General features: G+C 36.2%; 1 protein-coding gene across 2 annotated transcripts in view; it reads right to left on the bottom strand.

The window, feature by feature from the left end:
* Window positions 1-7658: 7658 nt before the first annotated feature.
* Window positions 7659-16184, bottom strand: part of ppp2r5a (protein phosphatase 2, regulatory subunit B', alpha isoform) — a 40235-nt gene continuing 31709 nt past the window's right edge. For both annotated transcript variants that reach the window (XM_079639121.1, XM_079639122.1), the window contains 6 exons: window positions 16127-16180; window positions 12605-12655; window positions 12317-12436; window positions 10803-10930; window positions 9289-9390; window positions 7659-9213 (listed from right to left, as the gene is read on the bottom strand). In XM_079639121.1, coding sequence (XP_079495247.1) covers window positions 9003-9213; window positions 9289-9390; window positions 10803-10930; window positions 12317-12436; window positions 12605-12655; window positions 16127-16180 — 666 coding nt within the window. In that variant the 3' untranslated portion in view covers window positions 7659-9002. The remainder of the gene's footprint in view (window positions 9214-9288; window positions 9391-10802; window positions 10931-12316; window positions 12437-12604; window positions 12656-16126; window positions 16181-16184) is intronic.

Genomic DNA, 16184 nt, shown 5'->3' with positions numbered 1-16184 from the left:
CCCAAGCTCCTGTTTGACCAAAATCACAAACGTACAGAAATATGATTGACAGATCAGGTGTCATGGTCACATTAGTTAACAAAGGCATTGTGCTTCAAATGACAAGGACATCATCATGAGGCTCACCATGTTCCTGAATCAACATCCTTTGTTATTTCTGGAACGTTCTGAAATACCAATCACTGCCATGAGATTTCAGAGTTAGTTAATGAGTGAAATCAACAGAAGGCGCAGCAGGTGTGGTGCTATAAACAGGGGATCGTTTCCAAAAGCACACTTTAATCTCACAGATATAAGGAAATCTTCAAGTGACAGACTCTCCTTGCAATCGGCCATTTTAAACCGCAGCTTCAGGACTGTCTGTACAAACACGATTTATGGCACTATTAAAAGACCAAGTACAAAAAAGTCAAGCAGTACAAATACATAAATAGACTGCCGTGAAAAAGAGATAAAAAGAGAGACGATAACTCATGGTTAGCACTAAAAGTGGCTCCTCGTGTTCAGCCTTCCAAATGAAGTCAGCAAGTAAAGACTTGTTTCATTGTAATTTCCAAAACATGTCTTATTTGACGTCACCATCTAAGCGGTTAATCAGCATTACAAGCAGTCCAGCTGGATATTATAACTTTTTATTACAAACAAACCTTGATGAAGCACTGAAATATCCTCTCATCTCATTTGCTTTTGCGTCAGTGGTCTAAAGCGAAAGGTTAATTGAAAGCAATGGGGTTTCGGAGAGCATCAATATAGCAACTCTGAGGGGAACGTCTGACGTCTGTGGACTCACAGGGGTCCTGACTGTCCTTCAGACGGAGAAGAACATCCCTGATAATTATATGGCACTATACTATACTATACTATACTATACAATATACTTTAGTAATACAATACGATGGGCAAATTAAATGACGTAATTTTACTGTCCGAAGAGAAAAATGACAGTTTTATATATTGGACATGATTTTTAGACGATCTGCTGAAGTTCAAACTGAGCATCAGAATGGGGAAGAAAGGAGATTTAAGTGACTTTGAATGTCTCGTGGTTGTTGGTGCCAGACGGGCTTGTCTAGAAAAAAAACATTACTGATGTGCATCTTGAGACAAAACAATGGCTCTGACATATTTTAAGCCATTTGTCAATGTCAGTGCAAGTTAGTTTCAGTCAAAACAGCTCAAACATGCATTTTAGACTAGTTTAAGCCTCGTCTGTGAAACCGGGGGTTAGTATACTTTACTTGGAATAATATTTTAAACAAGTAAAATTGTGTTATTGTCCACATTATGACCCATGAAATACAGAAATGTATTTTGGAGGGACTCTTTTTTTTGGCAATCTCTTGAGTATTGGATATTCTGACACTCAGGACCCCCCAAAGGAGGTAAATAAATATATGTTTTTAGGTATGTAAATTTTTAATGAACGTATGTTTTTAATTTGATGGTAGTTTTTCAGTTCTATAGTGAATAACAGGCTTGTGCAAGATTCAGAATTGGCCTCCATTCAATTCATTAATTTGAATTTGAATTGAATTGACTCTGCCCCACAGGAAGTTGAATTTGAATGAGAGGAAGTGGAATTAAATTCATGGCAATTCAAAGAAATTCCACACAGTCACAACAGAAAGAATGTGTTGAATCTCACATACATTCATATACCTTAATATACCTTAGCTTCAACGTCATTTTGATGGTAAACAAACTCGTAGTAGGGTGAATCATCCCGATAGCCGCTGTGCAGGCTATAAACCTTAGCAATGCAGGTTTAAGAGGTGGCGCCCCGCCAAATCTCGCGAGAATCACAACTTGCTTTACGGTACGACGTCACATACATCAACAAGATATGAAGCAGCCTCTATGGAAGACACTAGCACGCATTTCAGACGTGAATCATGGCAGAGTCGACAAAGAAAACGAAGAGGGGATTAGGCCGTGAGTGAGACGGCTCTGCGTGAGTGGTATTTACGACAGTAACGTTAAATACAAGTACTCCACAGCGACTCTAGGGGTCCCATCTAGTGGTTGAAATTGTATATGAATACCAACTGAATATTACTTTCGAGCCCCTCCCATTCCGAGGGCGTTTTAACTCCTGTGGCCGTGTTATTTCAAATCTGCCGTCAGTCGCAAGTAATCTCCCCCTCGCATTCGTCAAACGCGAAAGGCGAAGCTTGAATTTCCAGGTATGTCCCTCTTTTGGCTAATGTATTTTCAAGATGGAGGCACAACATGGCTGCCTCGACTCGCTCATATTCTGAACAGGGTGGCAGTGTTCCGGAAGACATTGAAGCTTTCCCGGGCGCCGCCATTGATTAGCGGACCCCCACCTGCTGTTAGCATTCCATTGACAACCATTCATTTTGGCGTCACTTTGACAGCGAATAAGTTTACATCTGAGGCGTTTAAAGACTCCATTTGTCCATTGTTTATTTCTAAAGAAACACAAAAATGTATAAAAGGCTCCATTACCTTGTATCTTACGTTATGGCCCCGTAGAAGCAGTTTTTGTAAAAATAGGCTAATGATTGCGTCATAACCACGCGACTCTGTCGCACAAGTCGAGAAATTACCGTATAGACAGGCAGAGAAGCTCGCAAGCAATCGGGGGGACATGGAGGCATACAGTCCGATAAAGTCAAGGGAGAAGCCCATAGAGAGTCATAAAGTTGATCTGCTGCTAGCTCATGGACAGCTAATTTAATTAATTTTACTAATTGCATAATTAATTGAGGGAGTACATGGAATATGTACTTTTAAAAAATGCATTTTATCACATTACAACTCTATTGATATGAACTAGTGAAATCAACATGTTTAAATGGTGGGGGAAACGAAAAGTTATAGCATCTAAAATACATTTTAAAATGTGCCGTACATGTGTCTCTAGACTAGAGCATCTTTAGTTAATTTCATTTCATTGCCCAAAGCTAGAAAAGTAATTGTGGAGAATCATCCACACCACTGGCTGCCATGAGGTGACCAGTCAACCTTTAGAGCTGATGTGTTTTTGTGGCAGTTTGTATCACTGTTACAGTCTCTCGAGTGTGAAAAACTAGGGTCCTGAAACTGGTATTGCAGGAATATAGTATTGAGAGTGAGCGCTGCACTCAACTCAGTCCCCCAGTGGATCATTAGTATTTTATTTTGGTGAAGTGTTGTTTCTGAAACTGATAGTACCTTTGTCAGAGATGGTCTTAAAGCGGCTTTGCTATGATGACTGTCCCTTCACTGAAAGCCCGTTATGTGGACACCCACGAGCAGGTCTGAGACGCCACCTTCTGGACAATTATAGATAACACACACATCTGGAGATACATGTCTTTACAGAGACTCCACACTGGCTAAACATGGAGGAATAAGAAACGTCACTACCACAGATCATATGAAGTGATTAGACATGTCTCATGCAATTTGAACACATTCTCAAGTGATTTTTGAAAAAACAATGTCTGATGTTTGTGAATGTATTCATGCAATTTTTCTAATTTAAAATCATTTCTGTTATTTTAAAAATGGGGCATGTTTTGAGTTCTGGGAAAGCCAGCTATGTTTCAGAATCATGAAGGATGTACAAATTCATTCATTATCTAATTAAGGTGACAGATTCCCTGTCCCTTGTATTATTTCAAAATGAGAAATGCACTCTCTGAAAAAAAAGGTACAAAATCTGTACGGAATCTTTTCAAAAGGTACACTTTTATACCTAAAGGGTGCATATTAATAGAGTAGCCTACTTGATTTACGTGATTAAGTCACCCTAGGTGTATATGACATTCTTCTTTCAGACGAATACAATCTGAGTTATATAAAAAAATATCCTGGCTATTCCAAGCTTTACAGTATAATGGCAGTGGATTGCAACCATCAGTTTGAAGCTCAAAAAAGTGTATCTGTCCATCATAAAAGTGCTCCACACTGCTCTGGGGGTTTAATAAAGGCCTTCTGAAGCGAAGCCAAGAGTTTATAGAAAAATATTCATATTACACACGTTATAAAGTATAATTCTAGCTTCCGGCCATAAGCAGTCTGCATCTAAAGCGCAACTTACGCAACGCATGACGTCGGAAGTAGCGTAGTGCGTCATGGTGTAGCGTAAATATCAGCAATACGTCGCATTACTCGCATAAGTTGCGCTAATCAGAGAAAGTTATGTCTTCTATAAGAACTGTAGCCATTACTTTTGTCCATCAAATTTGCTTTAAATTCAACTTTAAGCTTCCTTCCATCTCTCTTTAGCCATATACCCACATTACCAACAATCTATTAAAAAAAACACACACACACAAAAAATTAGCTTAGGCTAAAATTATTTTAAATTGTCATTTTCAACACGTTATTAAACGGTAATATTGTTAATCCAAATAATGTCTATTTTATATGTGATAGAAAACATTCACAATATATCGGAAAAAAAAATCAGATTTAAGTTTAACAATATATATATAAATATACTATTAAACAAATGAACTGCTCGTCACCAGAGGATGACATTTATCGTGTTATATTTGTGATGAATTCATCTCTCGCTGCTAACTGACCTTTATTTCAAAGTCTCCATGATTAAAGCAGCTCACCGCTTCCATCATCCATCATGACAATAACTTCCCAGATCATTAAAAGAGCCATTCGCTTCCAGTCTGCGCATAAACAACCTTTCAGGCCCTGCACCACTGAGGAACACTGAACAACACAGACAATCACATGTAAAGATTATTTGAAATGCTCACCATATCATTCCCCATAAGCTAACACTGACCCAGCACCGGAGCACAAGTGAAGACAGGTTTGAGTAAATGCAACTTACAAATCAATTAGCAGATTACTTTTTTTTTTTGGAAGAAGTCTCTTCTCACCAAGGTAGCACTTAGATAAAAAAAAAATACAGGAAAACATCAATAGGCCTATTCATCAATATTACTGTTTTCTAATATATTTTAAATACATTATATTATAAATTTGATTATAATTCAAATTACCTTCTTAATATACTGTATTTTAAAATGTAATTTATTCCTGTGATCAAAGCTGAATTTTCAGCGTCATTACTCCAGTCTTCAGTGTCACATGATCCTTCAGAAATCATTCTAATATACTGATCTGATGCTTAAGAAAACTTTCTAATTATCATCAAGGTTGAAAACAGTTGTGCTGCTTAATTTCAGAATTCAAAGAATTTCATAATTCTTTGATGAAGAGAAAGCTTCAACAGCATTTATTTTAAATGGAATACTTACTATAGGCTACTGTTATTTTTCAATCCTTTCGGACACAGAGAGAGCAGATTAGGTATGAAACAGCTTCACAAACAGTCTTTACAACCACACAGTAGCCTATCATTAGTTCTGGGATAAAAGCTTAAAGTTCGTATATAAACACTGATGTCTACGGTAGCGAGCAAAATAGAGTAAATCACCTTCTGAAAGTGCACGTGATGCTTCAAATAAAGATTAAATTGCATTGATACACCAGTAGGTGGCGACACGTGACTTAAACAAATGTATTTGTCATTGCGGTTTTGAACGAATCTCTTGATTGAATTATTCAGATTCATGAAGTAATTGAATAGAGGTTTTTATAAGGGAGTCATTGAATCATTCATTCAGAGAGAGAGAGAAAGCAAGAGAGAGAGATTCCATGCATACAGATGACTAAAATGACATGTAAAAATAAACAGCAGCTTGGCTTTTTAATGCAGGAAAGCACATTACAACAAGGTTATTTTACACATTCTCACAGCAAAAACCCCCCGCCAAAAACATTATTTTATAACATGAGACCCAATAATATCATACTGCATAGCAATAAGACCATATTTGGTTGAAGCAAAACAAGAAATTGAATGTTGAATGGAATGTCATGAGTCTCATTTATAATATTGTTTATCTATAGGTTCTTTAAATATTAGGAATTATTCCATTTTGAAAAAATAAGCTAAAAAAAAAAAAAAACATTGTCATTTTTTTAGATGCTGGGAGTGTTAGTTATCCCTGAGTTAAGTTAGAACTAGTATCTGCTTGTTTTAATCCCAATGTGAAAAATGCATAGCCAGTGGACTGAAATGATACACCAATAGCTTTTAAAAAAATGTAGGATTTAAAGATGTTGCATGTAAAATGCAAAGGCTGGTACGAGGAAAACAAATGAAACATCCAAAGATGATTTCAGATTTCAACGCAGATTTCATGCATCAGGCAGACTCTTGCCAGAATCTTCTCACCCACGGACAGGTTTTCTGAGCAGGTTCACTACATGTGTGCTTCCTTAAACAGAGTTTCAATTTTTGCATTGCTAGGCTCATTTTTGACACTTCCGGGGAGTATAACTTGTGTATCATGTGAGCTACAGGCATCAAACATTAATATTCAGCTCTGGTCACATTTATCGTAACAAATTTTTTTTTTTCTGCATTTGAGACCATTAAAAAAACTAAAGAATTATTTTTAAATTTATTTTTAAATCTCGCTCATGTCTCTAAATACAGCATTCACTGATAAAACAAAACATTTTCTTTTGTCAGTATTATCTTGTTGTCCAGTAAAAACTTCAAATGACAAATTGTTTTTAGAGAATATATGTTAATAAAAAATAAATTGGTAACACTTTACTTTTTGCATTATAAAAATAGTTTTGTGTGATCTCATGAATAATTGTAGCTAGCTATAATACTTTACACTATTTATTATTATTATAATACTATTCATTGTTACACCTTCAGAAAGTATAACAATAATTATGCTGCATTATAACTTAGGTTAGATTTACTTATGAAAATATATAATGCATTAAAACGTACATTATGAATACCTTTATAATACAGTATACCTAAAGACTTTAAGTGTTTACCACTAACAAAGAGCAATATATTTTTTACATCATTTATTAACCTGTTCAGTGCATTAAATAATGTCTAGATACAACTTTTGATCTTAAAAATGTGATAGTAAATGTTGAGATTAACTAAGATTAACAAATGAAACCTTATTGTAAAGTGTGACCAATAAATTAATTCAAGATATATTCTCTAATAATATAACAAATTGTATTATTTTTTCTGAAATTCTTTTTATTTTGGATTAATATAGTATACAGTTTTGCTTTTGCTGTACATTTAAAAACAAGATAAAAGTGCAGTCACATTAGCGAAATTTCATCTGCAAAAAAGGTCCATTGTCTATGGTCAATATTGTAGCGAAGACATTTTTTAAAACCAAGCAGCTTTCTGTTGGTCAACGTGGCAAATCCACATGATCTGTGGAGAAATCTTTTGTCCTCACACAAAATGTCCAATTCCTATTAAAATGACTGAATTTCACAAATGTAAAATGTGTCGCGTAAATGTGACCACACCATAAAAGGTACACTACGTAACTTTTTTTGGTTCAAAATCAAAAGCATGTAAATTGAGTCAATACATATCAATCCCTCTTCCAAAACGCTTTTTTTTGTCTTTTCCTGATTCACTATGGCAAGTCTATTATAAGTGTTGATATTTTAGAGCTGTCGGGATGGTTTTCGCCCTTGCTTCTCGTCAGAACCGTAAATAGAGAAAAGTTGCTTCGGATACTTTGACGTGTGTATGGTGTGAGAGTGGCAGAGGTTGTGACAACGAGCGAGAAAGACTGACATGGAGCAGCTAAATCTTCAACCTCTGTTAAAAAAAAAAAAAAAAAAAAAAAAAAAAGAGCCAGACAGAGGAGAGTCTGTTGGCAAAAAGAGCACGCGACAGAGCTCGTAATAAAGCAAGAATCAACATTGGCTGGGCTTTTTGAAGGCGGCGAGAACTGAGAGATTTGAAAAGTTGTTAAAGCGATGCAGAGATGCCTTTTTTATTACTCAACAGGCGGGTAAGGTTTTATTGAACAGATAAATTGTCACATGTATCTCTCTAAGGCCCCGATCACACCAAACACATTTTTCAGGTTCGCACAGCACTGGCCAATCACACAGAACGAGCCGTGCGCTGCATTTTTTATGTCGCTAGGCAACCACCGAAACAGCTGTCCTGTCAGTCAAGTAAATGTCAAATCTTTTTTTTATTAACTTTATTTACTTTGTTAACATTGCGGTAGTTACGGTCCGTGAAGTCGTCAGCTCCTGGTAACCCGCGAGAGCACCACAAGTTCAAAACGACTAGCTTTCATCACTACAATGGAAGGCCCGCCTCTCCATTCATTCGATTGGACAGTGGAAAAAAACGCGATGACGTCGGGCGTTTTTACGCTCGGAGTAGATCTTTTTTTAACTTCAAAAATGCGAGGCGCCGCAGGCAGTAAAACGTGAGGCGCCTGGGGCGCATAAACAGCGCGCAGAACGCTCACTGCCATAGGAAAACAATTTAAAAAAGGCGCCTCTCACTGCGAAAAACTCGTTAGGTGTGATCGGGGCCAAACAGAGTTGATTGTAAAGCATTATCTATTGTGAATGGTCATTTCATCATGGTTGTTGCAGCGCTGTGCTGGAATTTATTTTCAATTCTATCATTTAAAATCTATAAATGGGTAAAACTACGATAACGTCTTCAGCTAGTCAGCTTGAGTTCCTTTCCATCTAAACTGGTTACATCTCTTAAGACTAGAAGTGAATGTTTTATTAGCAGTATAATAAACATATTCATCCGCACAGTCACGCAGAGCCGAAGCACAACCAAAACAATGTTCATCCGCAAAATGCTTGCAGTTTTCTTTTTTCACCACTAGAGGGCCGAAAGTTACATAGTGTGTCGGTGAAAATTTTACATCTTTGATTAGACAAAAATTTATAATTTACTATAACCACACTTTACATCCAAAATAGACTTACATACATAAAATATATTATCATTTACCAGGAGAAAATAGCATTTTGATTTAGTTTTACATACGCTTTCAGGAAAAAAAAGGTTCTTGTTTAAAAATGTAGATTATTGCTCAAGGTCCATATCCTTTACTGCACTCTAGATTGGTTTACATTTGTAGACCAGCAAAATACTGGAGTAAAGAGAGATAAAAAGAAAGAGGGCGGTGTCATTCGGCCCAGGTGTCGCTCTCACTTCGGTCAGTAATGGCTGCTGCTGTGTTTTCATCCTTATCATGAAGCTTGTTGTTGTTGTTGTTTTTGTTGCTGTAGGTGAACTGCATCTCATGCCTGTTATTCTGGATGGCTGATGTCTCCTGCAGTCTTAGTTCATCCAGCTTCCTCCACAGTTCCTCACGCTCCTGCTCTTTCTTCTTCTCTCTGAGGACACAAGAGATGGCAATCATGAGCAGTGTCATTTTAAACAAAATGCAAAGAGTAAAGGTGTATTCTTACCGCTGTCTGTCAGATTTATATGAGGCTGTCAGTTCGTCAAACAGTTTGCTGTTCATCTCCATCAGTGTTTTTAATACATTGTACACCAGGGCCACGATCGTCCTGAGACAATGTAGAAAACAAGAGTTTACAACAAGTCATTTCTTTACTGTCAGACTTTGACTAATTTATGGTTCCGACTTTCATAGTAAATTAAGCTAATAAACTCTCTTTAGAAAACAAACAAATAAAATTACATTTTATTTAGAAAACACATGTACAAATGTTACAACATGCGGTTCATTTGAACTTTTAATTAATCAAAGAATCACAAAAAAAAAAAAAAAATCAGTTTCCACAAAAAAAGTAGCACAACTGTTTTCAATATTGATGATAATTATTTTTTTCTTGAGTATCAAATCAGCATATTAAAATGATTTCTGATGATCATATGACAGGAGGAATTTCATGTGCTGAAAATTCTACTTTGATCACAGCAATAAATTACATTTTTAAATATATATATATATATATATATTAGGGCTGTCAAAAGATTAATCGCGATTAATCGCATCCAAAATAAAAGTTTGTGTTTACATAATATATGTGTGTGTACTGTGTATAATTATTTATATAAAAACACACACAATCATGTATATATTTAAGAAAAATTGGTTATATTTTTATATAAAATATTTATATATAATAGAAATGATAGAAATGTATATACAGTATATAAATGCAAATATTTCTTAAATATATACATGAATGTGTGTGTATTTATACATAATAATTATACACAGTACACACACATATATTATGCAAACTTTTATTTTGGATGCGATTAATCGCGATTAATCTTTTGACAGCCCTAATATATATATATATATATATATATATATATAGAAAATAATTTAACATCCGAACAATATTTCAGATTTTGCTGTTTTAACTTCTCTTTTTTTTAAAATAAATGCAGCCTACATGATTAGTTCTTTTAAAAACATAACCCCAAACTTATGAATTATTATATCATTTCTGTTCAACAGAAAGAAAAGACTGTTAGTTTGGGTTTGGAAGGTCAAGGTAAATAAAAAAAGATACAATTTTCATGGTAACACTTTACAATAGTTAACAACAAATCATTTCTAAAGCATTTATTAATCTTAGTTAATGTTGATAATATTTGCTAATACATTTTTAAAAACAAAAGTTGTATCTGTTAATTTTATTTAATGGGCCTGAGCTGAGCTGATACTAACAGTTGTATTTTTTATCAACTAACACTGACAGTATTAATTAATATTAACTAACAAACATTAATAAGTACTGTAACAAATGCATTGGTCTTTGTTTGTTAATGTTAGTTAATGTGTTATGAAATTAAACACTATTGTAAAGTGTTACCAATTTTATTTTTGGCTGAACTATTCCTTTATATCCATTATAGATTTCCTTTGGCACAGATTAGGATCAAATGTAGTGTTCAAATGACAACAGCAAAGATCAATTAAAAATAATAATCCAAAACCTACGGGTTCCAGTGTTCTTTGGAGATCCGGTACAAGTTTCCAAACATGATGGGAAGGATTTTGGCATTATTCTCCTCGATTAGACTCAAAATGTATTCATTGTTCCAGAAGTACAGTGCTCGTTCTGCTACCTGCAAATACCAAACAGCCAGATTAATAATGAGAGCCAATAACTTGTCGAAATGTACAACAGTCAAAAGATTAGGGTCAGTAAGATTTAAAGAAATTATTACCTATATTCAGCAAGGACACATTAAATTGATCAAAAGTGACAGTCAAGACTTTTATAATGTTACAAAAGATTTATATTTAAAATAAATACTGTTCTTTTGAACTTTCTATTCATCATCAAAGAATCCTGAAAACATTTTTTTTTTTTTAAGCTGCAGTCTGAAGTTTTTCCCTCTTTGTCGCCATCTCTATTTAAAATCTGTTATTGCAGTTATCCACGGAATTATCAACTTTACGTGGGTTATGCCTCGACACGGCACAGCGCGGATGAATCCAATGTTTTGAGGAGAATGTGCGGCTGTCAGTCATGGTGTGGACACTGTCATTCAGAATCACAGATTATACTTTTTGGAAATATGACCAACATTAAAATCTCTTTTCAGTCTCTTTTTTTCTGTAGCTACTCGTCTTTTGCATTTTACATCTGGTTAATCTCCAGTTATCACTGGTGATTGTCATTTGAACCTTTCTGGATCTGCCATCAAATTGATAAGTTTAATTATATCAAGTGTTGTAAGAAAAGGCAATAAATCTCCACCTCCAACATCCTCACACGCAATATAGCCTACTAGCCGAGACTCCTTTACGTGTACAGATGTGACGTAATGACGCAAAGACATGCTCGAATTCCACTGGAATTAAAAACATTATAACAAGCTTACCCTCGAGCTGAATCGAGCTAAAGCAAGCAGATAGTTTTGAACACTGGCTGGTTATGTACTTGCTCACATTTATTTTGGATCATTTTTAACCCAAAAAAGTTACGGACTGCAGCTTTAAAATTGAAAAATGTTTCTTGGAATGTTTCCTTATTGATCATGTGACAATTCTTACTGTATTTTTGATCAAATAAAGGCTGGAATACACTACATGACTTTTGCCCAGATACAGTCTGGACAAGTTGTCAAAAGTCAGAGCTGTTTGATGCTGTATCGTTTTTATTTGTCACGTGTCTCCTAGCAATAAAGCACGTGTTTTTGCTTGAGTTTGTTTTGTTCGTATAATGACTTGAATGTCTGGTAGTGCGTGATCCTCGTGATGCCCCATTTTTCCTCTGTATCCCATTTACAAAGTTGGCAAGTGTATGAAATCTAGTTTTTTTTTTAAATCTGTTCAGATTTTAAAAGTCTTGCCGTGTATTCCAGCCTCAAGAGACTTCTCACCAAGAGAAATCTTACCAACCCCAAACTTTTAAACAGTAATTGTAATCTGCCGTTTTTCCCTACATAGTGTGATGAAATTGGACAGGTCAGCTGACAGACAGTGATCACAATCTTACACTGTACCTGAAAATGAGGGCTGGCGACACATTTAGAGATTTGCTTAAATAAAGGCTCCTGAATCTTCTTGAACTGAGTGGGTTCAATAACATCCAGAATCTCTTCCATTTCCCCTAGAAACATGACCTAAATAAAGCAGAGAGACAGAACCCAGGAACTCATCAGACACGTAATTCAGCAAACATACACAGAGGAAGTGGAAAAAAAAGAGAAGATAATAGTAACAACTGTGTTAATATAATGTCTGTCTGTAATTGCGATTACCAGATAAAGTCAGTTATCAGATGGGCTTACCTCTTTCTGACTACATGTCTTGGGCCAAAATTTCAGAAGGCCACGGACCACCTAAGAGAAAACAGAAAAGACCTAATAAATTTAGCAATCCTAATGAATAGGAGTTAGAAAACAAAAATTTTAAATGGCACAGCTGATCCTTATGGGATGTTGAGAAACGCGCGCATGTTTATATATATATATATATATATATATATATATATATATATATATATATATATATATATATTCATGCCGAAAAGCAAGTGATAAATAGAAAAAGTAAATAAACTAAACTTTATATAAACAACAGTTTTTAAAGGGGTGGTTGATTGTGATTTCACTTTTTTCATTTTAAATAGTGTGTAATGTTGCTGTTGGTGCATGAACAGTATCTGCAAAGTTGCTGCGCTGAAAGTTCAACGTAAGCCGAGATATCGTCTTTTAAAAAAAAGGAAGTTTAATGTCTACAAAAACGACTCGAATGGGACTACGAGATACTTCCCGGGTTTTATACGCAACTAACCCATAAATTTACATCAACCCTGTAAAGGGTTGACAAGAACTGACTGCCTTGTAGAAGTGGTTACTTAGCTTTCAATTGTATAACAGTTAATTTGGCACCTTTCTGTCTTCTAATTGGCAGAATCCATTTCTCATTATTCCTTTAAACTAAATTAACATTAAACTAACGATGAAAATTATAATTTCATCAACTTCGAGTACTCGACAGACAGATCAAGTTGATGTGGGTGCTGTACTATTTTTTTTTATTGCATCACACAAACATCCCATAAGGATCATCTGTGCCATTTTCCCTGTGGTTTACTTGTGGTTTCCAAACCTAAAAATATGAAAATCATTCATCGTACCATATCATTCATTGCTCTGCCTTCAACATAACCGCCCTCTAAGTTGGGGGATTTATGCCTGTGCACAGCCATGAGTTAATTCTTGCTTACAGGCGAACACAAGTGGTAATGAGCTCATGATCACTGGGGCTTCCCTGCGGTCGCCACCACGTCCTCAGAATCAAATCACTGTTCACGCATGACTGTTCAACCAAACACAGCAGCCGCCGTATAATCACAATGGCTGAAAAAAACTCTCAATGGCAATGCAGATGGCTCGAAAACCAAACACCAAGCCAAACCTCCAGAAGCCCCTCAGCATCTTCGCACTCTATGGCTCTATGCGTTTGGTATCGCCTAGCCCGCAGCTCTACGAATGTCGGGGCAACACCCCGAGTTGAGTGAGCCCCCACTCCAAGGGGGCACGCCTGGTCTTGAGCCTTATACACCAAGACTATGGCATTCACTATCTATCTAGTGGGCCAACCTCTGCTTGGAGACAGCCTTTGTGAGACAACGACTGCAGTGATGTCCATCCAGACAAGGACATGCTTTCCCTGTAACAATGATCTGAAACAGCACAGAGCAAGCCATACTGCTAGCAATTGATGTGCCACTGCAGTCAAAGTCCTGTCCAGGAGTCAAAGTCAGTGTGCCTTTTGCACATGGCACCCCAACCGGTGGTACAGGCATCTGTTGAGACAACAACATGCCCGGACACTTGCTGTAGGGAAACTCCTGCCCATAGAAAAGCACAGTGTGTGCCGTGTTGCCATGTCCATCTCGAGACTCTGCTCTGTGCCAGTGCTGAAGCGGTCTATATATATATATGATGTTATTATTATGATTATATATACTCTCGATGCACTGATAACACATTGTATTTATGCAAAGACACATTTCAGTACATTGTTCCCACACACATTCAGGATAATATTGTGTATTTAGTAATTCTGAATGGATCCGTGTACCGGTACTCCTGTTCGGTATCGCGACTTGTCTAAAATGTAAACAAACTATTTGCTGTTGCGCTGTACACATACTAGGGATGGGACGGTATGAAAATTTCATATCACGATTATAGTGACCAAAATTATCGTGATTATCAATATTATCACGGTTTTGTTAAAACGAGATGAAAGTGTTCAAAAAGAACTGATGCTCACACTGACAACATTTTAACAAGTTTCATATTTGAAAATCAACAAACAACAAATAAAACAAGCAGCTCTATGCACTTTTTCTATTCTGTGTGTTTCTATTATTACACGTTACAAGATTCTATTCTGTGGCATTTCCTTTCTCATAATGACCGTCGTCATAGCAACGTATTATAAGCGCACTTCCATGTATGACAACGGGCGCGCGCTCTCGTTTTATTCAAATACAACTTGCCGTCTTGCGTCTCCGTTTTTGATTGTATTGAAAATGAAATCAGAGTTGATTTATTGTTTACAGAGATTGATAATATTGTTGTGATCATATTGTCTAGACGATTGTTTTGTAACGTTACGCTGTACAAAATGGATTTATAAACGGGTAAGATTTAAAACATTAATCTCAATTCAATATGTCCCCGTAATTATGTGGTAAAAAAAAAAGAATCGGTGTAATAAGTGTACAATGTACACATAAATGGCACACATTATTACACCATAAATAGTCTTGTTTTAACTTGTTCGTTCGTCTTTGGCTCAAAGCCACCTGCTGCAAACTTTTCTTCGCGGAAGCTTCACGTTTATTTCAAGCGAGTGAGATAAAATATTTAAACTCAAAATAACATTTCGTGCCCAATTATTTCCCAGACGTAGGTTTGGTATTGAAGTCATTAACTTGCCTTGCGGTTCGCTATACAACAGTGTGTGATGGTCACACAAGACGACTCGGCAGATCTGAAGTGTTTCGATTTCAGCGACTTTTTGTTCTGCAGACAGGGTGACCATCCTCGATTAAGTTTCCCTCAGGACTTTTGTAAAAGCCAAAATATGACCACACCTCAGATTTGGTCCTCTAAAAAGGCTGAAAAATCTCCCGCCCGAGCACGGTCACTACCTACCGCCACTCCTTCTCGAATAAAAAAACAACAACATCAACATTGCGCGCAGCGCCTGCGTCAGACTGTTGCTGGCTGGACAGGATTTAGGCTACAGTGAGTTATTAAAATCACGATAATCAAACACGGTTTTAATGATAATTACATTTTAAACGATAATACTAACTGTCAGTACATTTTATCGTGGTTTATCGTGAAACCGGTAATCGTCCCATCCCTAACACATACTATACACTGAATTCTGAGAAGTTTTTTTTCCCCATAGGTGCTTCGGTGTGTATACATTTATGAATTAGATCTCCTTATATAATTTGGTTATTTGGTGTCCTTTTGTCCTTCTTTGGAAAAACAAAACAATTTACCTTGAAAAAGCTTTAAAATGTTCAATCTGTTGACAGCCCTAATATTTCTCTTTTTTTTTGCACAATATGGCAAACCCCTAACCCTACACTATTTTTGCCCTACAAAAGTCAGATGGGGCCCAGAGTGTATCTGCAAAAAACAAACAAAAAACAACAACAAAAGAAAACGGGAAAACCAAATTGTTGGTGAATGAAATAAATTCAGATGTGCTGAATGTGTGAGCTCTAGTGGGGTTGTAGTGGGGTGGTGTGAAGGTGGGAGTAAAGTGAGCAGTACCACTTCAGTGAGGGTCGGGTCCTTTTCTAAGAACTGAACCACACAGTAGGCCAGCTGA

The sequence above is a fragment of the Phoxinus phoxinus genome (assembly GCF_949152265.1).
Source record: "Phoxinus phoxinus genome assembly, chromosome: 16".
Lineage (NCBI taxonomy): Eukaryota > Metazoa > Chordata > Actinopteri > Cypriniformes > Leuciscidae > Phoxinus > Phoxinus phoxinus.
The sequence above is the reverse complement of the archived record's forward strand: the minus strand, read 5'-3'. Positions and strand labels throughout refer to the sequence as shown.